This window comes from Salvelinus alpinus, chromosome 8 (assembly GCF_045679555.1).
Source record: "Salvelinus alpinus chromosome 8, SLU_Salpinus.1, whole genome shotgun sequence".
Classification (NCBI taxonomy): domain Eukaryota; kingdom Metazoa; phylum Chordata; class Actinopteri; order Salmoniformes; family Salmonidae; genus Salvelinus; species Salvelinus alpinus.
The window spans coordinates 61,751,916-61,779,704 of NC_092093.1; the positions used below are offsets into that span (position 1 = coordinate 61,751,916).

General features: G+C 42.3%; 1 protein-coding gene and 1 pseudogene across 1 annotated transcript in view; both read right to left on the reverse strand.

Annotated features, from left to right (window-relative positions):
• The window catches only part of prkdc (protein kinase, DNA-activated, catalytic subunit), a 44,230-nt gene extending 30,525 nt beyond the window's left edge, over positions 1–13,705 (reverse strand). The window contains exons 1-27 of the mRNA XM_071414493.1: positions 13,421–13,705; positions 12,388–12,464; positions 12,168–12,272; positions 11,973–12,047; positions 11,759–11,867; positions 11,383–11,495; positions 10,143–10,242; positions 9,915–9,970; positions 9,759–9,789; positions 9,466–9,623; positions 8,294–8,440; positions 7,928–8,092; positions 7,550–7,718; positions 7,143–7,192; positions 6,688–6,831; positions 5,978–6,127; positions 5,683–5,801; positions 5,275–5,434; positions 4,762–4,827; positions 4,537–4,656; positions 4,214–4,373; positions 3,940–4,046; positions 3,760–3,850; positions 3,232–3,395; positions 2,817–2,969; positions 703–810; positions 253–479 (exon numbers count right to left, since the gene is read on the reverse strand). Of these exons, the coding sequence (XP_071270594.1) occupies positions 253–479; positions 703–810; positions 2,817–2,969; positions 3,232–3,395; positions 3,760–3,850; positions 3,940–4,046; positions 4,214–4,373; positions 4,537–4,656; positions 4,762–4,827; positions 5,275–5,434; positions 5,683–5,801; positions 5,978–6,127; positions 6,688–6,831; positions 7,143–7,192; positions 7,550–7,718; positions 7,928–8,092; positions 8,294–8,440; positions 9,466–9,623; positions 9,759–9,789; positions 9,915–9,970; positions 10,143–10,242; positions 11,383–11,495; positions 11,759–11,867; positions 11,973–12,047; positions 12,168–12,272; positions 12,388–12,464; positions 13,421–13,589 (3,293 nt within the window). The 5' untranslated portion in view covers positions 13,590–13,705. The remainder of the gene's footprint in view (positions 1–252; positions 480–702; positions 811–2,816; positions 2,970–3,231; positions 3,396–3,759; positions 3,851–3,939; positions 4,047–4,213; positions 4,374–4,536; positions 4,657–4,761; positions 4,828–5,274; positions 5,435–5,682; positions 5,802–5,977; positions 6,128–6,687; positions 6,832–7,142; positions 7,193–7,549; positions 7,719–7,927; positions 8,093–8,293; positions 8,441–9,465; positions 9,624–9,758; positions 9,790–9,914; positions 9,971–10,142; positions 10,243–11,382; positions 11,496–11,758; positions 11,868–11,972; positions 12,048–12,167; positions 12,273–12,387; positions 12,465–13,420) is intronic.
• A 1,222-nt stretch (positions 13,706–14,927) lies between these two features.
• LOC139582317 (ankyrin repeat and SAM domain-containing protein 6-like) lies at positions 14,928–19,901 on the reverse strand (annotated as a pseudogene).
• Positions 19,902–27,789: the final 7,888 nt, after the last annotated feature.

Below are 27,789 nucleotides of genomic sequence, written 5' to 3' on the forward strand. Positions count from 1 at the left end.
CAAATTGCAGTCTGTAGTGTAGGCAATCTAGCCACATTTCCTTTATTTCCTAGTATGACTGTCCCGTTTACTGCACTGTCGAAACGTTGGTGATTACATTTTTGCATCTGAGCTCCTAGAGTGTGCGGCTCTCTTTTATTTAAAAGTTTTCTACTCCGCTAGCCAGCACCTCGCCTAAATAGGTGTGCGTATCTTTTTCTTCTAGACCGTTTACTGCACTAACACGCTTCACAGAATCAAATAAGACCGTACCTGAATAGTCGGTAGATACTGTTGAAAGCCAGTGCAGCACCCAGCCTCTTAAAACCATTAGGATGCAGGGCCAGGCTGTAGATGCGCTTGAACAGAGACTTGATGTTGGCTGGGCTCTTCTCTTGTTGCTTGGGGGTGGTCTGTTTAATGGACCACTTGATGAACTCGTGAATGCAGCGGCCACAGAAGTCTCGGAGTGTGCTATCCACAGGGTCTATCACGCCATCCTGAAGAAAAACTATATCTTCAGCAACCTTTCATAACAACTGCTGTAGAATAAGTACATTTCAGTTTTACACATTCACTCCTGGTTGAAATACATTTGTGACAAATTGTGGCAACATGGGACCAAAAGCATTGAAGAACATTGCAGTTGCAACTACTTTTTCTATCAGTTTCACATTCTATTAAAAATAAATAGTATTTGAAATTCAGTAGGGGGAGAATTACCATAATAGCCTCCAAAACAGCAACTGTGTCCTGACTTTCAAATTTCTTGTTGTTGGTGAACCAGTGGATGAGCTGCATCACCAGTGGTTCGAAGAGCTGCCTTGTTACCTGAAAACAAAAAGTTGAGGTTCAAATACATGATTTCTGTAGCATCTACAGTGCATTCGGAAAGTATTCAGACCCTTGACTTTTCCACATTTTGTTACATTACAGCCTTTTTCTAAAATAGATAAAGAAAGAAATCCGCAATTTAACCACAATACCCCATAATGACAAAGCAAAAACTGTTTATTTATTTAGCAAATACAAAAATACTGAAATTTCACATTTATATAAGTATTCAGACCCTTTACTCGGTACTTTGTTAAAGCACCTTTGGTTGCGATTACAGCCTCGAGTCTTTTTGGGTATGACACTACAAGCGTGGCACACCTGTATTTGGGGAGTTCTTCTCTGCAGATCCTCTCAAGCTCTGTCAGGTTGGATGGGGAGCGTCGCTGCACAGCTATTTTCAGGTCTCTCCAGAGATGTTAGATCGGGTTCAAGTCTGGGCTCTGGCTGATCCACTCAAGGACATTCAGAGACTTGTCCCGAAGCCACTCCTGCTTTGTCTTGGCTGTGTGCTTAGGGTCGTTGTCCTGTTGGAAGGTGAACCTTGGCCCCAGTCTGAGGTCCTGAGGGCTTTGGAGCAGGTTTTCATCAAGGATCTCTCGGTACTTTGCTCCGTTCATCTTTCCCTCGATCCTGACTAGTCTCCCAGTCCCTGCCGCTGAAAAACATCCCCAAAGCATGATGCTGCCACCAACATGCTTCACCGTAGGGATGGTGCCAGGTTTCCTCCAGACGTGACGCTTGGCATTCTTGGTTTCATTAGACCAGAGAATCTTGTTTTTCATGGTCAGAGTCCTTTATGTGCCTTTTGGCAAACTCCAAGTGGGCTGTCATGTGCCTTTTACTGAGGAGTGGCTTCCGTCTGGCCAATCTACCATAAAGGCCTGATTGGTGGAGTGCTGCAGAGATGGTTGTCCATAGGGTTCTTGGTCACCTCCCTGACCAAGGCCCTTCTCCCCCGATTGCTTAGTTTGGCCAGGCAGGCCAGCCCTAGGAAAAGTCTTGGTGGTTCAAAACGTCTTACATTTAAGAATGATGGAGGCCACGGTGTTCTTGGGGACCTTGAATGCTGCAGAAATGTTTTGGTACCCTTCCCCAGGTCTGTGCCTCGACAAAATTCTGTCTCGGAGCTCTACGGACAATTCCTTCAACCTCATGGCTTGGTTTTTGCTCTGACATGCACTGTCAACTGTGGGCTCTTATATAGACAGGTGTGTGCCTTTCCAAATTATGTTCAATCAATTGAATTTACCACAGGTAGACTCCAATCAATTTGTAGAAACATCTCAAGGATGATCAATGGAAACAGGATGCACCTGAGCTCAATTTCGAGTCTCATCGCAAAGAGTCTGAATACTTATGTAAATAAAGTATCTGTTTTTTATTTTGTATACATTTGCAAACATTTCAAAAAAACTGTTTTTGCTTTGTCATTATGGGGTATTGTGCGTAGATTCCTGAGGATTTGTTTTTATTTAATCCATTTTAGAATAAGGCTGAAACGTAACAAAATGTGGAAAAAGAGAAGGGGTCTGAATACCTTCCAAATGCGCTGTATATAATAGGCCTTACAAAGTGGTCATGAAGGCTACATCAAGCCTAGCGGTTAAGAGCATTAGGCCAGTAACCGAAAGGTTGCTGGTTCGAATCCCTGAGCCGATAGGTGAAAAATCTGTCAATGTGTCCTTGAGCAAGATACTTCACTCTGATTGCTCCTGTAAGTTGCTCTGGATAAGAGCGTCTGCTAAATGACTGAAATATAAAAATGTATCAAGGCTACATTAAGCTTTAAGCTGATGTTTTGTCTGAAGTCCATCAGGCACATGTGGAGCCCGGTTCCTCTCTAGGTTTCTTCCTAGGTTCCTGCCTTTCTAGGGAGTTTTTCCTAGACACTTTTTGGGGTTTTAGACTGGGTATCTGTATAGCACTTTGTGACAACTGCTAATGTAACAAGGGCTTTATTAAAATAAATGTAATTAATTGAGTTAGACTTATGGACTAACCTGGTCCACGTCACAGGCGAGCCGGAGCAGCACAGGGAACAGGCGTTTGTGCAGGTTGTACATAGGAAGGCTGCCCTTCTTCCCTTCCACCATCTGAGAACCCTTACCCACCATGTACACCACCAAGCTATGAAGCAACTCACAGGCTGCCACCTGAACACAGCACATACACAACACACAGTAAAAACTTTAATAACAACTCTTGAGAAGTGCACATTGGATAAGTGCTGGATCTATTCCACTCAATGCCATGTATAGAGCTATATTGTTTTGACTTATTTCAGGGATCTGCACACATTCACAACAGTCCCAAACTATTAGGTCTATCAGATATATACTTAATCAGATTTTTTTTGCCGTCTAGCTTCCTTGTAAAATATATATATGTTTGTTTACAAAGTTTGAGGGGCCATACTTTGGTTTGCCTGTCACTTGTGGACAGCGCCAGCTCTGTGATGCGAGGTAGAAATGGGTCGAGGTAGATGACGGGCTTCATGTCAGCGAAAGGCACAGCGAAGCTCAGTCTTTTCTCAGAGTCCCAGGCCACAAACTTCTTCATCATCTCCTCGGCTGAGGTCGCTGGTGAGAGAATAAGATCCTATATAAACTATAGAAACATACCAAAGGTGATATATAAAGATATGAGGGTATAGCCGACATACAATTAGCTGATATGCAGACGTTCAAACACATCACAGGAGGTTGGTGACACCTACATTTGGCAGGGTGGGCTCGTGGTAATGGCTGGAGCGGAATGGTATCAAATACATCAAACATGTGGTTGATACCATTCCATTCACTCCGTTCTAGCCATTATTATGAGTCATTCTCCCCTCAGCAGCCTCCTGTGATGCACATATTAGGTATACATACAGTACACACACACACGTTTGTTCATCGTGTTTATTAAAGTGGTAGTTGAAAAATACATCTAGATCCTCACCGGTCACCAGATTCCTGTTCAGCTGCCCTCCCAGGTGTCCCAGCAACCGCACCACCCTCTTCCTCACCATGGCAATGGGAGAAGCTTCCTCCTGACAAACAAAACATCCTGTAATTCATATTTGAGAAACTTATGCTTCGGTTACTTATAGCAAGGAAAATGACTCCTACTACTTATTACCATGGCAACCTTCTTGGATCTCTTCAGGAGCTTAGCCATCACTTTGCTGTATCCTTTTTCTTTTCCCGTGGATAGAGACGTCACCTCCCAGGGGCTCTCATCGTTGTCTGCAATCAAGACAAAAAGGGGAACAGAATTATAGCATACCGTACAAACAAGTAGGTCAGATTCCCTGAGGGAAGTACAGCCAAATAGAACAAAGATATTATTTGTAATTTCCTTTCTAGACTGAGATAAAGCAAGAATGGATGGATGGAGAGCGAGGTCAAATCACCGTCAGCGGCGGCTGTTTTCAGGTATCCGTCGAGGTGGGGCAGGATCTCCCTATAGTATGGCTGCATGGTGTCTCGGGGAATACGTGACGACCACGCCTCCAGAGCATCCAGCGCTGCATTGGCCAGTGGGGCATGGCTCAGGCCCAGCTTCAGAGCCACCTGGGGTACACCAACCACAGAGAGCGGTTAAGTCATCAATTGGGATGAATTGAAAACAGCACCTATACATGTACATGACTTAGTACCAGGTAGGTAGGTATATGTTGAGTTGAAATGTTTTAGGTAAACCAGTAATAAACCCTCATGAGAGGGAGCTCCGCACCTGAAGTGGGGGGATGTATGCCTTGATGTCCAGAGCAACTATGTCATGATGAAGGGAGAGAACGAAGGTCAAGCAGGAGGCCAGGAGCTCATCTTTATACTGCTTCATTCTCACAGCCACCTAAGGAGACAGCAACCATCCAGTACATCATTCTGACCAAACAACATGGCCATTAACACCGCTCTTCTCGTTCTAGAGTGGATTCAAAAAGTAGTCGTGCTGTACCTCTTTTCCAAACTTTGAGAAGAGTGCAAAGCAGGCGCTGCTTTGAGCGCTTTTGGGTCCGACACCCTGTTAAAGAAAGTATAGTGTTCATCAGCCATCATGTACATCAGCCATCATGTACATCACATGTACATCAGCCATCATGTACATCACATGTACATCAGCCATCATGTATATCAGCCATCATGTACATCACATCACATGTACATCAGCCATCATGCACATCACACGTACATCAGCCATCATGTACATCACATGTACATCAGCCATCATGTACATCACATCACATATGTACATCACATGTACATCAGCCATCAGGTTGTAGAACATACAGCTGTATCTACGTGGCATATATAACCTTTAGTTCTAAACTTTTATCCAGTGCAGTGACTGAATAGATAGTGCATATGACCCAAGAGGAAATCAAACCCACGACACTGGAGTTGCTAGTGCAACTAGTGCTAGTGCAACTCAAAGCATAGTGATGGGATGGAATTGATGAACACGGTTTACCTGGAAGTACTTGATTCTCTTGGCTACTTCCATGGATACAGAGAGTAGCTTGTAAAAGCCACTGACAAGCGGGGCTCTTATGGACTGAAGGATCAGCTCGTGGCTCAAAGGGTACACCCACTGCCCAAAATACTCCAGACGCTTCTTCAGGAGCAACTCACTACAAGGACAAACAGATAGAGGCCTCATAGTGTAACTAGAGGTACGGACTCAGGTGCCAAACTGGCATACAAATACTCGGCTTGAAAGCACTGGATGATTTAGGCTGCATTGAGGATTCCTCCCATTCACTGAATAAAAAACAAAGTCACAGATCTGTGCTGTATAGCCGCTTTCTATGGTTGTTGTTATGCCAGACAGCACACAGACATCTGGGACCATGCTAGTGGATGGGGACTGGTACTGTACCTGCAGAAATCAACCAGGTTGATGAAGGCAGTGAAGTCCTTGGGTTTGTTGGGCAGGAGGTGGGCTGTTGGGTCAGAGGACGGCAGAACCATACTGCTGTTGACCTGGTCATCCTGATCCTAAGACAACACAAACCACATATTGATCAATGAGAGATTCTCATGGGTTTACAATATCAATTATTTTCACACGTGACACACCTTTATTAATCGGCTAAAGCCGGGACACATCAGTGGTGACCGTTTTTAAAAATGATTCACCACAAATCAAAAGTTATTATCAGAAGAGGTCTCACCTCCTTCTCTGTGTTGACTTTCTGAACTGAGAGGTCCAGCTTCTCTACAATCCTCAGGATGGATTTCACCAGTTCATCATAAAGCAGTCGGCTCAAAGACCTCAGGGTAGCGTTCTGGGTTTCAAACCCCTTGTCGAGAAACCCAGTGTCCTACAGCAGAAGACATTTTGAGTCATTGATAGCAAGGATCACTTCATCAACCAACACTGTATGTGGAGGACTAATCTCTCATGGACAGACTACGTCAGCATAAATGGTAGCATCTAACCAAATGATGCACAATTTAAGTTCTGTGTTAACCGAGATTAGTGGAAGACTAACTAGGCTAAGAGAACCAAACTGAGCAAGGAAGATTAAAAACATCTTTCCCCTTAGAACCAGACCTGGGTTCAAATAGTATTTGTTATCTTTGATAGAGCCTGCCAGCAGAGCTAAATGGGCAGCGTTCACACTTTTAGGACTATTCTACTGGGCCAGGCCAAGCTTAATCAAGTGCAGTTAAAGTATCTGAAAGAGGAAAATACTATTTTAACCAGGATCTGCTTAGAACAGCGTCCTAACTGGTTACACACACACACACACACACACACACACACACACACACACACACACACACACACACACACACACACACACACACACACACACACACACACACACACACACACACACACACACACACACACACACACACACACACACACACACACCTTTAGATGATCACAGTCCAAGAGACCCCTGAATAGATCCAGGTAGTCGCGACAAGAGGGAACCCTCCATTTCCCAGTCTGCATTTGAGAGGCCTCTGCAGACCCCCCACCAGTCCCGGTGACACTCTGAGCGTTCTCCCCCTCCTAACAGAACAGTTACCACCATGAACAAGTTCCCACTGACAACAACTGATCCTGCCAACTGACAATCCCCCATCCCGCCAACATCCCATCCTCCCAACTGACTGACAATACACTATCCTGCCAACTTTCAATCATGGTTAAAGAAAATATACCTTTAAAGTATACATTTAAATAACAAAACTATGCAACTAAGTAGAGTTGATGAAAACAAGGTCAACAACACATAGATCACAGTCCATGTAAGGAATGTATGATATTCTCATATTAGAGCATTAAAACAGTGGCATAATGTAGGGCCAAAATGACCTTACCTCAGGAAGGACAACAGGCTTCGAACAGACACGAATCAAGCCCTGGTGCACTGAAAGGAGAAAAATCAAACAATTCTGGCATAGTGATGCATCAGAAGTAACGGTAACAACAACTTTGACGATTTAATGAGGCCTTCATAAACCCTTTATAAGGTCGATATAGATGTTATTAATACTATACACGTACAACAAAGGCTTTAGAAAAATGTCCTTACATCTGGCACTTTGGCGTTTGTGTCAAAACCCTTTGCAGCCTCTACCTAGCATGGCATTTGTTTACAGCCTAAATGATTGTAGCTTAAATGGTTTGTGAAGCAACTATGATGGCTTTATAAATGTTTTTTGAAGGCCTTCATAAATGGCGTATATTATAGGCTAGAGTCTGTGACTCAGTTTCTTCAACTCACCCACAGAACTGATGAAGCTCCAGAATACTGGACCCTTGGATGCCATGGCGACAAGCACCTTGACGATGGCACGAGTGCAGGTGGGCTGCATTCTCACGCTGTACTGAGGGAAGCTGTCGATCTGTACCACCAGGAGGCGCTCTAGCACAGGTGTGTACACCTCGGGGATCTGTGGGTACACGATAAACAGTGATATGGTAATGCTAGTCTCCCCACCATCTGTAACTAAAGTTACATCGGTTGGAACATAGAAACAATTATTGCGGTGCGCTAGATTTAGCATCACTGATTATTTGGACAAATCACGATTTCGCGGGGGTAAGCATTTTTCAAATTTCGGAAGGGGAGGGGTTCATTTGGACTGTGTTCTGGGGTTACCTTGTCTAGGTGGATGATGACACTGGCGATGGAGTCCAAGAAGCTGGGGAGCTGGTAAACTTTGTCCTCCTCTCCGTCGGACTCCGTGAGGTACATCTGTTTGCAGCGTTGGATCAGCTCTGTGTACATCATGTCCACGTCTTGAGGGCAAACCACTTTACATGGCTGCAACAGCAACAATTATACAATAAATGGTTCAGTAATGCAAAATAAACAGTGCACTGGATAAATGGAATATATCACAACTCCAAATGCATGTACATATCAGTGACTAACTGTAGTATACTACAACATAACAACAAACCAGTCAGTGGCTTTTCCAGCAGGACAAGCCCAAAGGGATGAGGGGAGAAAATAGAAACGTACCGCTGCAAAGAACCCATAGCCACGGATAGCAATGGAGAGCTCCTTGTGAGTGGAGTCCATGGTCTTGATTATGGCACAGAACTTCTGCATGAAGAACTTGAGCTTGCCTTTGTGCTCCTCAACATTCTCTGCCACCTGGAGAGCAACCTAAAGCGATAATCCAACAAACAGTTATATTTCTCAGGGCAAAAAGGAAACACACTACTCCTTGCAAAACAAAGGAATAGAAATACGGTTATTCACAAAAATCCTCTCAAGTGAAACGTTACCTATATCTTATGAAACAATAAGTATAGGGGGCAAATTAACTGATGCCCTTCTGTGCAGCGTGACTGCAAAAAAAGCCTAAAAACTAAAACGGCACCATTAATTTGTCTGACGGCAGTTCCACGGTAACAGAATAACACAGACTCCGATTTTTCACTTTCAAAATGTAGGTCAAACAAAAACCAATGATACAACTCTATGCACAAGTAATACTTTTAACAATTTCCAAAACTATACAAAAACACATTTACTTGAAGAACAGTGCAGATTGACAATTTTTTGGGCTCTAAGACTCTAGCCGCCCTAGTCATAGACTGTGCTCTCTGCTACCGCACGGCAAGCGATACCGGAGCGCCAAGTCTAGGACTAAAAGGCTCCTTAACAGCTTCCACCCCCAAGCACTAAGACTGCTGAACAATTAATCAAATGGCCACCCGGACTATTTACATTGACACCCCCCCATTGTTTTTACATTGCTGCTACTCGCTGTTTATTATCTATGCATAGTCACTTTACCCCTACCTACATGTACAAATTACCTCGACTAACCTGTACCCCCAGACATTGACTCGGTACCGGTACCCCCTGTATATAGCCTCGTTATTGTTATTTTATTGTGTTACTTTTTATTACATTTTTTACTTCAGTTTATTTTGTAAATATTTTCTTTACTTTATTTCTTGAACTGCATTACGGTTTGTTCTGTCATTCTGTTACCAAACTTTGCATCTGCACTGTTCTTCAAGTAAATGTGTTTCGTAAAATGTTCAGTAGACATTGTTTTGTAGACATTGTTTTTCATTGGTTTGTTTTAAATACATTTTAAAGTGAAATATCGGAGTATCAGCATCATTCTGTTACCATGGAATTGCCCCTAACTACATTCAGGGATGTGGTAAGCCCACCTGTTTGAGGAAGGACTCCAAGGCATAGTAACTGGTCTTCTTCATCTCTTGGTTGATGTGTCCACACAGCTTGGACATGACATCAAACAAGGCTCTGTAGTGGTCCATCAGCAAGTGGCTGAATTGAGTTGCATGCTTTGCTAACAATCTCAGTCCAGCTACAAAGCGTAGAAAAATTGCTTATTGTCAAGCTCAAACAATGCTGCATTTGATTGAGATTGCCTGGTGCAATGGAAACAAAGGAGTAGTCATGAAAGTGCAAATGATTTGGCACTCAATGCAGTAAATCTTACCAAAGGTGACAGCATAACGGCACATCTCCACCTGTTCAAAAGAGAGGACGTGAAATGAACGGAAGGATGAATGAACAGTCCTATTGCTCACATTAGACAACCTGTACGCTACCACATAGGATATTGAAAGCACTAATTGTATAATATTTTACCAACCTGAGGACTAATTGTCTTCAAGGCATACTCAAATATTTCCTTTGAGGTTCCTGGGTCTGCAGAAAAAATATATAAAATTAAATAGGGAAAATACAGGTTGACCTGAAGACAAAGTCACCTTATTGGTGCTGAGAAAGTCAATCAGAAAATTTACAACTGAAAAAAAGCTTCCCATACATGAGCAACACATTCAGTTAAGTAAAGGCAATAAACACAACACACACACACCGTCTTCCACTGACTTGGTGAAATTAACCATTAGTGCCGTGATCCCTCTCAAACATCCAGCTACAACAGTAAGCTTTGGCTCCTTTGTCGATGAAGTCATCTAAAAATGGTTTCAACATTGCAACCAAAAGAAAATGAAATTCAATGCACACAACAACATCTATTGTAATTCAACTGTAGGCCTAAATATTGCACAATGAACACGGCTCAAATACCACACAGTCTACTGCAGGGATAGGCAACTAGATTCAGCCGAGGGCCGATTTTTGTTGGCCCGGATGTGTACGGGGGGACGGAACAGAATTATAATAATTTGTACACTGCAAATTGACCAACTTGTTACTTGAAAATAACAATCATTTAATATCTTGATTACATTGAGACACGATCACATACAGTTGTGGCCAAATAGATAGACACCCTTGCACATTTCTTAAATAATTCCCTATTTCTTAAAATTAAAAAAAATTAAATTGAAAAAAACTGTCTCCACAACCTGTTATGGATTTTCAACAATGCAGAACCAATTTTATTTTTGTAAACTTAAGTTTAAAATTGTAATTTAGAAAATAAAGACAAATTTGATATGGACAAAATTAAAAAGTATATATTATTTTTTTTACCCCCTTTTTTCTCCCCAATTTCAATCATCTTATCGCTGCAACTCCCCAAAGTGCTCGGGACAGGCGATGGTCGAGTCATGCGTCCTCCGAAACATGACCCGCCAAACCACACTTCTTAACTCGCGCCCGCTTTCACCCGGAAGCCAGCTGCAACAATGTGTCAGAGGAAACACGTTCAACTTATGACCAAAGTCAGCCTGCAGACACCTGGCCTGCCACCAGGAGTCGCTAGTGCGCGATGAACAAAGTAAAGCCAAACCAAACCCTCCCCTAACCCGGACGACGCTGGGCCAATTGTGCGCCGCCCTATGGGACTCCCGGTCACGGCCGGTTGTGACACACCCTGGGATCGATCCCGGGTCTGTAGTGACACCTCAGGAGGCCATATTTGTATATTTATTTGAGAAGAAATAGGGAAATATTTAAGAAAAGGGTGTCTTTATATTTGGCCACAACTGTATGTCTCTTTTTTTATTCATGGAAATACTTGGGAACAGATTTACTAAATAAAACTCGTTTTAAGCCGAATTCCTGGTGAATTTACAGTTGTTGAGGGGACGATTTTGGCCTGCGGGCCACCTGTTGCTGACCCCTAGTCTACTTTATATGGGATGTACCTGAAGTTTCAGCTCTCCTAAATAGGCTCTGTAGAGTTTATCTGAGTGGTTGACCATTTCGCTGGGATGGACCTCACCCAAAACTCCTAAGAGCTCATAGATTTTACTGAGAACTATTGAAAAAATAAGACAAATCAGAAACACAAATCAGTGTCAATAGGACTTGCAGGTAAACTAGTGTTATAGTATACTGCATTATAGAGAGAGCAGACAGTGATTCCTATGCCATTGGAAACATTGGAATTACAATGTAGGTCAGTAAACATGGTTGAATATGTGGGGCTCTATTGAAAGCTATTCTGCGACACCTACTTGAAGGTGCCTGCTTTTTTACACTGTCAATATGACCCCCATCAAGAAGGAAATTAACACTCACCTGTATCTGCGATTTTGTTCTTGTAGGAGAGCTCGAAATAGAATTTGTCGAATATTTTACCAACTTTTAAGTCCTGAGCAATACTGGAGTCCTTTGTTAAATAGAGAACCTATAAAAGTTAGGAAATGGAAAACTGACATTTAGTAAAAAGATGGTGTCATTTAACCAGTTTTCAATAAAAACATTATCACATGAATGCATGTTAATCATTAACCTGGATCAGGAGATCTAATGTTGGTGCCTTGCATTTTGCAGCTTTGTCCTTTGTGTACACAACCAAGCATATGTCCTACGACCAGAGGAAGGATGGCGTTAATACTGAGGAGTCCAAGGTGTCAAATAAAAATCACTTCAAAATGTATAAATAAACATTTAAAAAATACATCAAATGTAACAGTTAATAACATACCTTGACATCAATGGCATAAGTCTTCTCCCAACCCTTGACGCTTGTAGATATCCTCTGCAAGAACTTGTCCAGTAGACTGATGGTCTCAACTCTTGTATCCCGGAGCTGCATTTAAATATGAACCAGTCATCATGGCAACAACAACAAAATAGAACTGGACTGTCATTCTACATTTCAATTGGGGAACAGATTTTCATTGACCTCATTCATTTGCACTAACCTCTTCAAATGCCAGTGATTTTCGAAGAAAGTTGAGCAACCCATCTTCATTTGAGAACAACAAGGATGCATGTAAAGCTTCAAGAGAAAACAAATCAATCAATGACTTGATGTCACTCACTCACCACTTCAAAATCAAACAGGTAATTCTATATTTCACAAAAACACTATGTCGTATAGTCCCTACAGAATTAGAATAGCATCCTAGATCAGCGTGGACTTGCTCTCCTGACCCCAACGGATTGTTGAAAGCTAGGGAAGATCTCAATTGCATACTCCTCGTGTCCTCTCCTTTCACCTTCTCAAAACCCATTGGAGGGGGAGATCAGAAATGAGAGACTTCTGGCTCTCATCCAATGGGTTTTGAGAAAGAGACTAGGAGAGGACGTGAGAATGCAACTGAGATCTTCCCATAGTGTGGACAAGCCTGCAATGCTGCTGACCAGAGCCTCAGATATAGCAGGCCTGATAGTCAAGAGCTACAAAAAAAGTAAGGACCCCTTTAGTCCTTAGAATGAAACAACATTGAGAAACACGCTAATTTAGGGTCTTAAATCACTATTACCTACATAGTTAATCCCAAATGACATATGAATGGGGACGTCTGTCATCATTCAAGATGGATGTAATGCGCATGCGTAACTGTGATTATTAGCATCTCAAAAAATGGCTCTGGCCATCGTCTCAAACAGGTGCCCAGTCTGTGCCAGTATTCGTTCATTAGGAAGGTATGTAATCATTACGCAAATTCTGTAGCATAACGTTTTGCAACAGAAACCGTTTCCTCCAAACGAAAACGAGTTTATATTAGACAAATTCAGATAGGTCCCTTCCCGTTTAAGAAACGTTTTGCAACAGAATAGGCTAAATGAATACCCCCCCAGCATTAGCAAGCCATGGGTAGGCGCAAATCTATACTTGTTAGCTAAATTGCTATGCTATCTACATAGCTAGTTAACGTTATGCTGTTTGGGTCTGACAACAATTGAAGTTAATATATTGCACACTTTATATAGAACTACAGTGAACCTTACCCAGCTCGTTCTCGCTGTTCGTTAGCATGCATTCTTGCCCCAAGTCCCCGATAATGTCATGACATCTTAGCGCTGCATCTCTTGTGTCGACATCTGAGAGAGCTGCATGAAGTTTCAGAAGATGCCCTTGAATCCCTCCAACAACCTTAACTTTCTCGTCGGAGGACATGTTAAACTAATCTAGCTACTGCTAACTATCCTTAAAACACATCAACAACATTCATACGCGCGCGACCAGAAATACATCTAAAAGTTTAAACACTCCCATCAAAGGTATATTCACGACCAAGCATGTTCAAAAACGTTACAAACCCGGAAATCAGATGTCAACTGTTTAAAATGTAGCAATCTCAATCAAACTATAATTTATATTGCAATTTAATTCTAGCATGGATTAGCCTTTCAACAGGCAGCGATTGTGTCACAAGTCTATTAAGTAACCATAAATGTATCGTCGTTTTCAAATGCTCAAGCAACGCTGAAAAGATCCTGAATATACCCCTGTAGTCGTCGACGCTAAACGCATGCAACTGTAAACAGCGTAATCTACTGGCATGGAGTATCGATTCTATTACTATGGGGAAATATTGTTAATTTATTTATTTTGGAAGCCAAAAACCATAACACAGAAAGTTGAGTTAGTGTGCACTCTACAGTCTGTACAGAGCAATGTGTAGGTTGGCAGTAATCTGAATACTAACAAAAGAAGAACACTGTCCATCTTTTCATGAGGTTTAATAATGGCAGTTCAGCCAGTTACTACGTTCATCATCGGACTAAAACCTACTTTGTTTACACACACAAATCACTAGATTTAGTACAAGTAACAACATTTCCAATAGTGAAATAGCCAAAACGATTGTATAAAAAGAGAAAGGCTGAAAAAAACTGAAAATCAGACATAAAACAAAAAATGAGGACAATCTTCCCTCATCATTCTGGCAAACCAGAATTCCTCCAATCACTTACATCATCAGTGTGCGACAATCTTAATTCCAGCCTTTTAAACCTTTATCTCCCACATTCATTAAGATATTACGGGCCAGTTTCCCAGACACAGATTAAGACTAGTCCTGGATTCAGAAGCATGTTTAATAGAGATTCTTAATTGAGACACAACGTAATCTGTGTCTAGGAAACTGGGCCTGAAGGTCCGTTCTCACTTAGTACTCACTCTCTCGTACATCATCAGCGCTTGTCGCAACAGTCTCAATCTCAGCATAAAGGCTTTCATCTCCCACATCCATTAACACATGACTAGGCATTTTCTTTCCTAGTACCCGCTCACTCCCTCTACTGTATCTCCCCTATGACAGCCCTGTTACCATAGCAATAAAGGATGGCTGCACATCACGTTGTGCTATGTCGCTAAGCAGCAGACTGCCTTCCAGTCGTGGCCCCAACCCTGGGTCATGGGGTCCCTTCAGGTTTTTTTTTGCTGCAGCGTTCTCCCCCACTGGGAGTGTTCCGGAACGCTGGCGTCCAGGAGAGTCTCCTCACACCTGGGCTATAGGGTCAACTCTGACTTCCTATACGGTTGGTCTTCAATCGGAGTGTCATGCCTGTTACCTCTTGTTAGAGGTGCGCGCACCTGGTGTCGGACCCAGCCTGTAGGAACTACAGAACAGAATGATTATCATATATGCCTACTAATTACAGTCAGGCTGTGAATGCAACTTAAGGAAGTGATGGAGACATAGGTTTATAGATGGGATTTTAACATGTGTAATATTGGATTCAGACACCATGTGTCCTGCATCCTGGTTAGGGGTTTGTGACGTCATAACACTCACAGCGTGGATGTCCTGGTGGTCTGGGGTTACTGGCACTGCTGCCAAAAGAGGACTGGAAGTTGTGGATGGTCTACTGCAAAATCTGCCTCTCTCTCCCCTGCAGCAACAATTCAGGTGAATAATAATAATTTATATATTTTCATTGGATGTATCAAGGTGTGAACCCTCTTTGGTAACTGAACACGATATAAATAAAACTAATAGATAGGCAGGGAACACAGAAAGGGGGTTTAGTAAAGAATGAAAACGACCTTCCCAACATTAAGTTCAGAAATTGCTGCCAGTATTTGATACCTCGGCCCATCTGTCTTAATCCCCATCCTTTAAATCTCCATCTGTCAGAGTAAAGAAAGCCTCCATATCAACCTGTAGTGGATGCACACTGACTGACTGACTGACTGACTGACTGAGTGGATGAAATCAGGGTTGGGGTCAATTCCATTCAATTCAAAAAGTAAACCAAATTCCAATTCCACATTTTCCTCATTAGGTAAATTGGATTTTCAGTATAGTTCCTAAATTGACTGGAATTTAAATGGATTTTACCCCAACCCTGGATGAAATGACATGTAAGCCACAGCTATGAACATTTTATAATAAGTAGCAAATACAACTTGGCTTATGATATAGTGTGAATGACACATACCTCTTGCTCTTCGAATATGGGCTGGATAGTTCATCTGTTCATCAGGATACTGGATAGTTCATCTGTTTGTAGTAAGAGATAAGCAGAGATCAGCAGAGGAAGGGTGTGTTTTTAAAGTATTCATACCAACCACAGATGCCCAGGCTCACCCTCGTCGGTGATGGTGCCACTATTGGAGCCGCCGCTGCTCTTGGAGCGTGGATGGGAGGAGGCGGAAGACAGGGAGTCCCCCAGGGCAGGGGTGGGGGATGGGGTCAGGGTGGGAGAGGTGCTCTTGGAGGTGGAGGAGTTCCCAGACAGGTCTCTTCTTCAGGTCTATCTGCACAGAAAATAGATGTGTGTATATCACTTCATCATCTTTTGCTAGTAATACTGACATTTTGTAAGCATGCATGACCCTTTATAATGTCTTCTAATAAGGCTGGTATATTTTATGTCTGACCCGTCTGGAGTGGACATTGCTGGCCACCAGGCTGGGGGTGCTGTGGATGTCTGGGAGGCTGATGTCAGGCACAGTGTAGGCAGGAGCAGGCACAGGGGTGGGGCTTGGGACCTCTGCTGCCTGGGCCTAAGGATCCAGTAGGCCTGCAGCTCTCTTCCTCTGGGCAGCAATTTGAGACAAGTCAGTGCCCCCTGTGGGGAAGAGAGGAAACGCAGCGCATGAGAAGCAGCACGAGCACTGGCTGTGTCTGCCCAAATCTCATAGATGAAAAGTCTGAAAGTGGGGGATCTGTGTGTGTGTTTGTGTGTGTGTTTAGCCTAGCGCATGCATACATATGTGCTTGTACCCAAGCGGTTGTGTGAGTCTGGCCCATGGCGGTTGAACCCTGTTGGAGGCCCCGAGGAGTGGGGGGAGTGGTAGTTGCCTGAGTTGGAGGGGGAGGTGGACGAGGGGCCCTTGGTGATGCTGGGGAACTTGATGGATCTGCTCATCACACGACTGATAGAGGTCTGTGACACAGCATGAAATTAAATAATAATTTTCTTTCCTCCAAAATCAGGATCGATCTATCAGCGGTTTTCAATTTCATACAGTGAAAATATTTTTTTCCGAAAATCGTCGACAACATGTGACTCAGAGTTGCCATTGCTGTTGAGGTTGGCTTTGCCGGGCCTCTGTGGCATGGGCAGCCGCGGGGTTTCACTCTTGCCCTCTTTGATGACTCGCGAGCAGTCTGAGTTCCACGGTTCAAAGTTCGACAGAGGCAGGAAGGGTGGGATCACTGCCTTCAGCTTGTCGTTGGCAGACGGGTCAGGGACGCCCCATTTCTCAGCTGGAAGTTTAGTATACGTTTTAATCAATTCAATCACACCAGCATTGCCGTATGGGGGGGTGTATGCCCAGGGAGCCATACAAGCTAGAACCGCCACTGTCTAGTACCATACTTGACTCATGTTCCTCTATCCAAGGTACAACTGTTTCACCCACTGACCACAAAACAGTATGTTTCAACTAAATCTCTCAGTAAGAATATGGCCATTGTGAAAAATGAACAGCTCCAAAACATCATGGAATCAAGATGGTTTTGCAACGGAACCATTTATGCCACTGCTTTTGTTCAATTGCCATTTCCCACAGACAATCCAATCAGTAGAACAGCATCTTACAAGACTAGAGTGTTGGCATGCTGGTTCTAAACTGGCTATACTGTATTTACACAAATTCAGCTTTCAAAACAAAAACAACAACTTTGGAAGCTTGTTTAACATTTGTTTGTCATGTGTCACCACTGTCTTTGCTCTTGGCTGTCCACGCTGTGCTGATGTCAGTCCTCCCCAGAGCTGCAGGGGGCACTCCTTTGGGGGTGGCACACTTCCTCTCAGCCTTCATGGTGGCATTCCAGAGATGCCTCGGGGTTGTCTGGGAAGGGGGCCAGGCGGTTGGAGGACAGCCCATGCCTTAGAGTGTGGTTCAGCTTGAGCCTCCGGAACCTGTTAGACATCCTGTTCCAGCACGACTGGACAGGAAGGAGATAGTAATGTCATATGATAATAAGCTGAGAGTAAAAAACAACTGGCCCGCAGGCCAAATGTGGTCCGCATTCTGATTTAATTTGGCCTTGGTCTTAACAGTGCATAAGCTTAAGTCCTCCTCTGTCATCAGGTGGTACTGGGACGTTGTTGAGAAGCTGCCAGCTCATGGAGCCGGTGAGGGGAGTCCTGCCCTGGTGTTTTCCCTTGTCTTTGTCTACCTGTATGCAGATGGACGCCAACAGCCTCACCAGCTCAGTGTCTGTGGGGAAGCAAATGGCTGAGCGTGACTGGGGTGTATTGTGTTTACCGGGGATGTAATCATTAGTCCAAAGGGTTTTGCAACGGAAGCCGTTTACTCCAAACAGAAAACATTTAGACATTTCTATTGGACAAATTCAGGTAGGTCCCTCCCAGTTTAATTTCATTCTGTTTGCTCCTGTTTGGTTCCTAGTGAATACACCCCTGGTGAACTAAGCACTAGCAATGGTTACGACACATATCACAGTGCAGATGCATTCTAACACTTGACACTGACTATCTACACAAGTAATACACCCAGAAGCAGTGGCAGGTTGAGTCATGGTTTACCTGGGTCATTCAGCAGCATGACCAGGTCAAAGGCCATGTATCCATTCTTGGCTCGCAGGTTGACATCTGCATCCTGATTGAGCAGATACTTCACCACATCTTCATTCCTATGAGCACAGGTACGAAAGAAGAAAAGCTTAGATATGAAGCCAACTCCTAAAAAGCAAAGTTCATGCAACCTGGCTGTATGAGTGTTTTAGCCGTTGTGTGTTTGTGAAGGTGTCTGTGTCGTACAAGAAAGCATAACCAAAATAGCTGCCACATGTCATACGTGTTTACCCATAGTACGTGGCCTGCATGAGGGCCGTCCAGCCATGTACTCTATCTTGTTTGTCCACGTAGGTGATCTTCTCAACCAGGAGCTGCACCACATCCAGCTGCCCACTGACAGATGTGATCATCAGGGGAGACACCCTGTCCGGGTTGGCCATGTTCACCTGGGACGGGTCCTCCTCCAAGATCTCCTTCACCAGTTGGGAGTTGCCTGGGATACACACACACACACACACACACACACACACACACACACACACACACACACACACACACACACACACACACACACACACACACACACACACACACACAGATATGCAAATGAACACACACACACACACACACAGGATTACCACAGACCACCCAATTTCAGCTACAGACAATCTTACTGAAACAAAGGTCTCTGGTCTCCACCCAAAAGTTTCAAATGTGTTCAACCCTTGCAGACCCCACACAATTGTCCCTCGCAGGATTTAGGGTTAGTTGTGAATGAGAGGTTTTCAGACCCCACACAATCTTCCCTCCCAGGGTTTAGCACTTACGCCAGACTGCCTTGAGCAACCATGTAAGACTGCCCAGTGCACATGCCATGTTAGATTCTCATAAAATCACATAGGCCCCATTTTGGGGATGTTTGAAAATTGCTTCTTGGCTTACCTACATTCATGGTTGGTTTACATATTGAACACGCATGGTAGTGTTATGCCAACTCTTGCAGACATAACTCAATATGACAGCTTTCCCCTTACAATGTAATACGTCCTCTCACAAGGCAAACCTCTGTTTAACATGAGTCTGCGTCCTCTAAACTCACCTAACTTCAAGGCACTGAAGACATCTTGTCTCCTCTTCTTGTCATCTATGAGGGGGTTAAAAGAACAGAAGATAAATGTACAAAGGACCTTTTGGTGGGGGTGAAGCAACAATCAGACATGGTCATGAACTATGCTACCCACCACACACTACCCCACTGCTGAACCCAGTCACATTGGGTAACAGGATAAGGCAGGGAACCCTCAGTGGAGAAATACTGGAGAGATGTACAGGCTAAAGTTAAAGAGATTCTCTTGTACTTTTGTATACTTTTTAGCCCGTAGTTCTGAAAGTAGCACTTACAAGCCAAAAGTGTTCCCCAAAGATTGTGTACTATGTCACATATGTGCACCATGTCATCGATCTCTCTGGCTTTCTCTGCTGTGTCCATTGAGCCGGGCAGGCCTCTTGCTAGCTGTCACTCAAATACGAGGGGCTTGAACTTGAATTGCTAGGGGGCTGGCCCACGTGGGGGTAAATATAGGGGAAATGGTCGCTGCACAGCTTCAAACTAGGGATTCTGTGGCTAATTGAGGTAAGATAGTCATTCTGCTCATAGTTTATGCATGTATGAACTACACATTGAAACATCCAGCCCTCCCCCAAAATATTTTCTTAGTCGCCAAAGTACCGGAACATGTCTTTAACAAGTCCAAAACCATCAGGAGAGTGTACCACAATCACATGACTGCTATCCAGGGAGCGGGATGAGGGAACTCAAAACACAAGTGACTGGTCCTAATTTTGTCCTGAATTGTAGTTAAGGTTATTGTGCTTAGATGTACAGCATACCACACAAATAATGTATGCATTAAGAATGCAGGAGTGATATGGACACTACGTGAGCAGTGACTTTTGAGATTTCTGATGCATCAATTAAACTGCAAAACATTTGTGAAAATGTATGTAGAAAATATTTTTTACAATTGTTTAGGTTAAGACCAATGATATGTATTAACCCTAAATGAATGACCGGGGGTGCTGTTTTGAAGCCACCGCACAGCCATTTTGGTGGTACTCCTCCTCCAGTGTAAAAAAGAGTTTGGAAGATGTAGAAATACATACTCTATTTCGCCTTAATCACAAGCACGAAACGACAACAGTGCGTTTCCCGGAACATTCATCTCTAAGGTTAGTTTGAGTTTGAGTTGTGATGTTATAAAAAAATTCTCCAATGTCTATCGGTGGCCCATCTTTGAAAAGCATGACGCACTAACAAGTGTAAAGTTCACTCCTCGAGTAATACGCAGGTTTTGTTTGTACTATCATAAAAATAAAAAGCTTTTTTATTTTCTACTGTAAATCATATAGCAACCGGTGTTACCATCCCGTCTCAACCTCTGGAAATCATTGTTCCCTGTTGACATTCTGCGTGCGCAAAATGAATAAAACATAGTAGCGGTCTTTTCGGACCACACAGCCCAGCACCACAAGTACAATGAAATGCTTAACTCACAAGCTCTAACCAACAGTGCAGTAATTCAAATCATTCATCACACTCATTTGTAGTATAGCAACTTAATATTCATATTTTAATGGTCAACTTTAATATTCATTAGGCAAGACATTGGATTTTGGATATAGGCCTACTGTTCTCTAGGCTTCTAAATTAGAGATCACTGGACATTTTTGTTGTTGTAGGAAATGTGAAACATATTGACGCTTCTTTACGCCACTATTGTTTTATATTGCTTTTTATGAATTGGACTTGTGGTTGTTAATTGAATTGACAATTGTCTTTTATAAATGCATTCCAGTGGAGGCTGCTAAGGGGAGGACGGCTCATAATAATGGCTGGAACGGAGCTAATGGAATGGCATCAAACACATGGAAACCATACTTATTTTCCACCATAATTTGCAAATAAATTCATAAAAAATCCTACAATGTGATTTTCTGGAGAAAAAAAATCTCATTTTGTCTGTCATAGTTGAAGTGTACCTATGATGAAAATTACAGGCCTCTCTCATCTTTTTAAGTGGGAGAACTTTCACAATTGGTGGCTGACTAAATACTTTTTTGCCCCACTGTATGTAGTGGAATGAAATAGTTACACTTTGGGGAGATGAATTTAGGACCCTAATACTTTGATCAGGATTCAATACTTCATTGATTCTGTAGTGCTGCAACCTCTGTATAGCAGTACATTCGGAAACTATTCAGACCCCTTCACGTTTTCCACATTTTGTAACGTTACAGCCTTACTCTAAAATTGATTAAATAAAACAATTTCCTCATCAAATCTACACACAATACTTGAAAACAAGTTTTTATACATTTTAGAGAAAACCCCCAGAAATACCTTATTTACGGAAGTATTCAAACCCTTTGCTATGAGACAAGAAATTTAAATTGAGCTCCTGTTTCCATTGAATATCCCTGAGATGTTTCTACAACTTGATTGGAGTCCACTTGTGGTAAATTCAGTTGATTGGACATGATTTGGAAAAGCACACACCTGTCTATATAAGGTCCCACAGTTGACAGTGCATGTCAGAGAAAAAACCAAGCCATGAGGTCGAAGGAATTGTCTGTAGAGCTCCAAGACAGGATTGTGTTGAGGCACAGATCTGGGGAAGGGTACAAAAACATTTCTGCAGCATTGAAGGTCCCCAAGAACACAGTGGCCTCCATCATTCTTAAATGGAATACGTTTGGAACCACCAAGACTCTTCCAAGAGCTGGCCGCTCGGCCAAACTGAGCAATCGGGGGAGAAGGGCCTTGGTCAGGGAGGTGACCAAGAACCCCATGGTCATTCTGACAGAGCTCCAGAATTCCTCTGTGGAGCAAAGTACAGAGAGATCCTTGATGAAAACCTGCTCCAGAGCGCTCAGGACCTCAGACTGGGGGCGAAGGTTCACTTTCCAACAGGACAATGACCGTAAACACACAGCCAAGACAACGCAGGAGTAGCTTTAGAAGAAGTCTCTGAATGTCCTTGAGTGGCCCAGGCAGAGCCTGTACTTGAACCATCTCTGGAGAGAGCTGAAAATAGCTGTGCAGCAACGCTCCCCATCCAACCTGACAGAGCTTGAAAGGATCTGCAAAGAAGAATGGGAGAAACTCCCCAAATACAGGTGTGCCAAGTTTGTAACGTAATACCCAAGAAGACGAGGCTGTAATTGCTGCCAAAAGTGCTTCAACAAAGTACTGAGTAAAGGGTCTGAATACTTATGCAAATGTCATATTTCCAACTTTTACTTTGTCATTATGGGGTGTTGTGTGTAGATTGATGAGGAAAAGTAACAATTTAATACATTTTAGAATAAGGCTGCAACGTAACAACATTTGGAATAAGTCAAGGGGTCTGAATACTTTCCGAATGCACTGTAGCACTACCCACCAACAGCAGATGGAGTCATTCTCCTGTCAACTGCATTGTGTGTAGTCGACTACCAATTAATTTGAGGGTCACATTCTCCTCTCATAACTCCACTCCACACACAGTTTATGAGCCTAAATGTAAGGATCCTGAATGAGTAATGTTCTTTTCAACTTGTGGCAACCGGCCAAGCACAACAACTATGGCCTGTACATCAACCATTTCCAATTACCCTGTCAAACATTGATATAGAGCTCAATGTCGTCAGCAACTAAAGAGCCGGAGGTGCGCTCCCCCCCAAAATACAGGGACACTTTTTTTTTAATAGAAACACGGCTATAAATAAAAGGATTTGACAAGTCTTAAAGTAGGAGTCACTTTGTCTGTCCTTACTGCTAATAGGTCTACATTGGCCAGTAGGACGTGTAAAACACTAAGCTTTTTCCCTTTTTTCTCCTTAGGTTCTGTTTGTTACCGTAAAGTAATATCACAGCTCACTGATCCCTAGACATCAGCACTCTTCTGGGAAATGGGATCGTCAATCATCAACTCAGCGCCGTCATATTGGCCCTTCAATGTGGTTGCAGCCAGGTTCCACTATGTTTTTGGATATTATGGTTTTGATATTCAACAGTGTAATTCATGCACTTCAAATACATTTAGATGAACAATTGGGCAACACTTAAAGCATGCATGTATGAGGCTTTTTAATGTCTTGTAGTAAAGCGTGTTAGCTTATGTGTTATGTCTCTCTATGTATCAACATTTCAGATGATCGAAATGGCTACCATTTTGTCAAGATTTTAGATGAAGAGAATAAGACTTTATAAGGGGGTCATACATGCTCATGACAAGTCATAATGCATTATACAGCAGGCTTTAAAGAAGGTGTTATCAACATTCTTCGTAAAGTATTGCCTTATTGCTATATGCAAGAGTTAAAGGAAAATTCCAACCAAAAACTATATTTTGGTATTTGTTTAGTCCATTGTTGATATAGTCCCAAAGTGTTTTGCTTGTCAGCAATCATGTTTTCAAGATATGTAACTGTATGACGCAAAACGCAGCATCATATGATGCAAAATCCATCATACGGGGATGAATTTCGAAAATTACTTATCTTAACTTGATTGCTGACAAGCAAAACATTTTGGGACTATGTCAACCATGGACTAATGAAACGAATACTAAAATATTGTTTTTGGGTGGAGTTTTCCTTTAAGTGTTTGTTTGTGCCAGAAGGCAGGTATGTAAATAGTATATGTAGCTAAATTGCTGACTAGAGCTGTTATAGCTCATTATGTAAATCTAAATACACCACAGTCAATTTGAATAAATCATGAAGGGCTATTTCAGTAAAACTGGTTTAATTCCTCTGGTTCATATGAATTATAACGGAAATTAAACTTCCTGTAGACTACTAATGCACATGTCCAGAAGGGATGCATAATTGGTATGTATCCAGAGGATATGTTCCAAAACTGAAAGGTCAGTCTATTAATTCCCCCCCTATTCCAATACCTTTAACCGTTAGCTGTTTTAATGGAATCCGGGAACTGAAGGAAACAACGTTGTGAGGCCACTACCTCATACATTGAAATAGTCCCAAACATGAAAAATCTGCGTAAGCTTTTAATGTGCAGGGACCTTAGGGCAAAAACAAACAGATGTCCCCAAATTATTCACCAGAACTGAAATATTCAGTTGCAAAGGTTTGAACATAATTTCCCTTTAAGACATGTCACCAAAAAGAGACTCTCTAAATCAATGTACTTTTGTTCTCACTGCCCTGTCATTCTCTGAGTATTCAAAGCCCATCTAAAGCTCTGTGAGGGGGATCAGTTCATACACTTTGTGAGAAAAAGAGCTCTCTCTCTCTCTCTCTCTCTCTCTCTCTCTCTCTCTCTCTCTCTCTCTCTCTCTCTCTCTCTCTCTCTCTCTCTCTCTCTCTCTCTCTCTCTCTCTCTCTCTCTCTCTCTCTCTCTCTCTCTCTCTCTCTCTCTCTCTCTCTCTCTCTCTCTCTCTCTCTCTCTCTCTCTCTCTCTCTCTCTCTCTCTCTCTCTCTCTCTCTCTCTCTCTCTCTCTCTCTCTCTCTCTCTCTCTCTCTCTCTCTCTCTCTCTCTCTCTCTCTCTCTCTCTAGAGAAGGCTGTTATTAAAGTATGTTTCACACTTTAGCTGAATATGATAAAGTGCAGAGTGGCATATCACTGCGCAGTTCATTTTGGAGAGGGTGAAATTAGTGTTTCCTCATTAGATTAACATGTTGATTATTTTGTTCCTGGGAGTATGAGAAAGCACAGCCATGCATGTTGGTTATAATGTTATTATAAGGTTATAATGAGTATTATTTGCAAACTAAATTAAACTAATTTGAAAAACAAATAAAAACTCTTAACTTGACAGTCATGGGAATACGACTTTGACAACAATATTTGATAGTGTGACCATCTTACAGAGTGTGGCTTTAGCCCTGAAGTTGATTCAGCCTTTTGTTGACTGTAAATCAAAAGACTTGGATCTGGCAACAGGCGGTGATGACAAATCAATCATGGACAACAGTGTCCTTGAGAATCCCTTATCTAAAGTATTGGTTTTAAGAGAAAGGAAAGAGGTGCTTTCCATCCATGTTTCACAATTGAATATGTTGTTTACCATCGCCCCTCTAAACTAGTATTGCTTTGTGTGTGGGAGATATAGAACTGGTGTTGAAATGTCTCTAAGCCTCAGTCACATTCTGAGTTAGACAATATATGTCAACTGTGCATATATTACCATTTTCCTCAACACTAAGCTAAAGGGGCGTATCAATCACTGGTGCGCCGGCTTCTGGGCTGCCACTTTGCCGTAGCAGCCCAGCCACATCTGTCACTGCTGCAGGCAAATCCCCAAGATTATTTATGGGGTTGTAAAGATTTGGTTTTGCACAGTAGGAAAAACAAAATAAAGCTTTATCTACCAGATCTAGGTAATTTCATACTCCGGGGCACTAAAGAATGTTCCTCATCCCTGATCACAGTTTCATCTTAGTCGGTATGCATTTCCATATACATTTTGGGATAAATTGCTTGCTTCAGTAAGTAAGGGATTTAGCTACAGCTGTGAGAACATTAGTGAACATATTTTGCTTGGTGTCAGATTTTCTTATTATTACAGATATTGTCATTGACACAGGAAGTTATATCTCTGGGTATTTCACTCACTTACCATCAGGATAACATTTAGATAGATGTGGACAACAGGAAGTTTCTAGACATTGCTGACATTTATTTGACCATTAATATGAGGAAGGCTATGAAATTGTTGCTTTTAAATTTATACACTATAACACAAGTGAGACTTCTCCAGCAATGCTTTTCAAAACTTATGAACTCAAAACTGGCTCTCTCCAAATACAAAGCAATTTGCTTTTAAATGTTACAACGAGATTTCCGCTGTTTTGTATGAATGTAGCCTCTCTCTACAAAAAGGCAAATGGTAAATTCACACAAAGAACAGCAGAGGGCAGTATAGTACTGACATTTTCACAGCAGGGTAGCCTCTGTAAATCCATGGGTAGTCACTGATGTCCAAGACTCAGGAATGACAGATTATCAAATCCAAATAAAATCTAATTTTATTAGTCACATGCGCCGAATACAACAGCTGTAGACCTTACATACGAGCCCCTTACCAACAATGCAGTTTTAAAAAATATGGATAAGAATAAGAAATAAAAGTAACAAGTCATTAAAGAGCAGCAGTAAAATAACAATAGCGAGACTATGTACAGGCGGGTACCGGTACAGAGTTAATATGCTGGGGCACCAGTTAGTTGAGGTAATATGTACATGTAGGTAGAGTTATTAAAGTGACTATGCATAGATGATAACAACAGAGAGTAGCAGCGGTGTAAAAGAGGGGGGGGCAATGCAAATAGTCCGGGTAGCAATTTGATTAGGTGTTCAGGAGTCTTATGGCTTGGGGGTAGAAGCTGTTTAGAAGCCTCTTGGACCTAGACTTGGCGCGCCGGTACCGCTTGCCGTGCGGTAGCAGAGAGAACAGTCTATGACTAGGCTGGCTGGGGTCTTTGACAATTTTTAGGGTCTTCCTCTGACACCGCCTGGTATAGAGGTCCTGGATGGCAGGAAGCTTAGCCCCAGTGATGTAGTGATTGTAATTGTCAAGAAAACCTCCTTTATAATCAGATCTTGTTTACAATATTATTTTAGTACACAACTCTAGAGGCAATCTGTGATTACTACATTAATTTTGGGACTTTTAAATGAATGATGTATACCCATTGATGCTTAAAGATATACAGTATAACTTGTAAATGTATCAGGAGCTTTGTTCAACTGTCATACCCCATCAGAACCCAAAATATAAAGCTTATTTTACTCTATTGTTTGTAAACAAAGTAAATGTAAACAAACACTCTATAGCCTCAAAACATGGTTAAAAATGTTCATGGATAATCAGTCCTTACATCCATAGCTCTTTCTATGAACTTGAGAGTGGTTACATTTCTCCAGGCCCATCCCTCAGCTTTTTACCAAAACAGAGGCGGGGTTGACCGCGTTATTGTTCGAACTGCAGATTGCCCCTTTAACGTTCGGAGGCTCATTCATCTTTAATTAGCTTTGGTCCTGAGACATTCTTCAAGATCAGCACTGAATTTTAAGAACCCTCGGAATGAAATCATTCACCATCCTACAGAACTCTAAAGTCACAACACCGTTTTTGTTATGTGACTGATTATGAAGCAAAAAATACACAGTTGATGCTAAATGTTACTTCTAAGTTCAATTACAGGAGATGTTAATATACATGTTTGTTGTTTTGACAGGTTATCCCATTAAACAATAGATTGTCTGATGTTCAGCTTGATCATGAGTAAGCATGATTGCTTTCCATTTTACTCAGTCATGTCTAGTAAATCCTGAGCAGTGCAATCTTTAGCTTGTAAAAGAGAATAA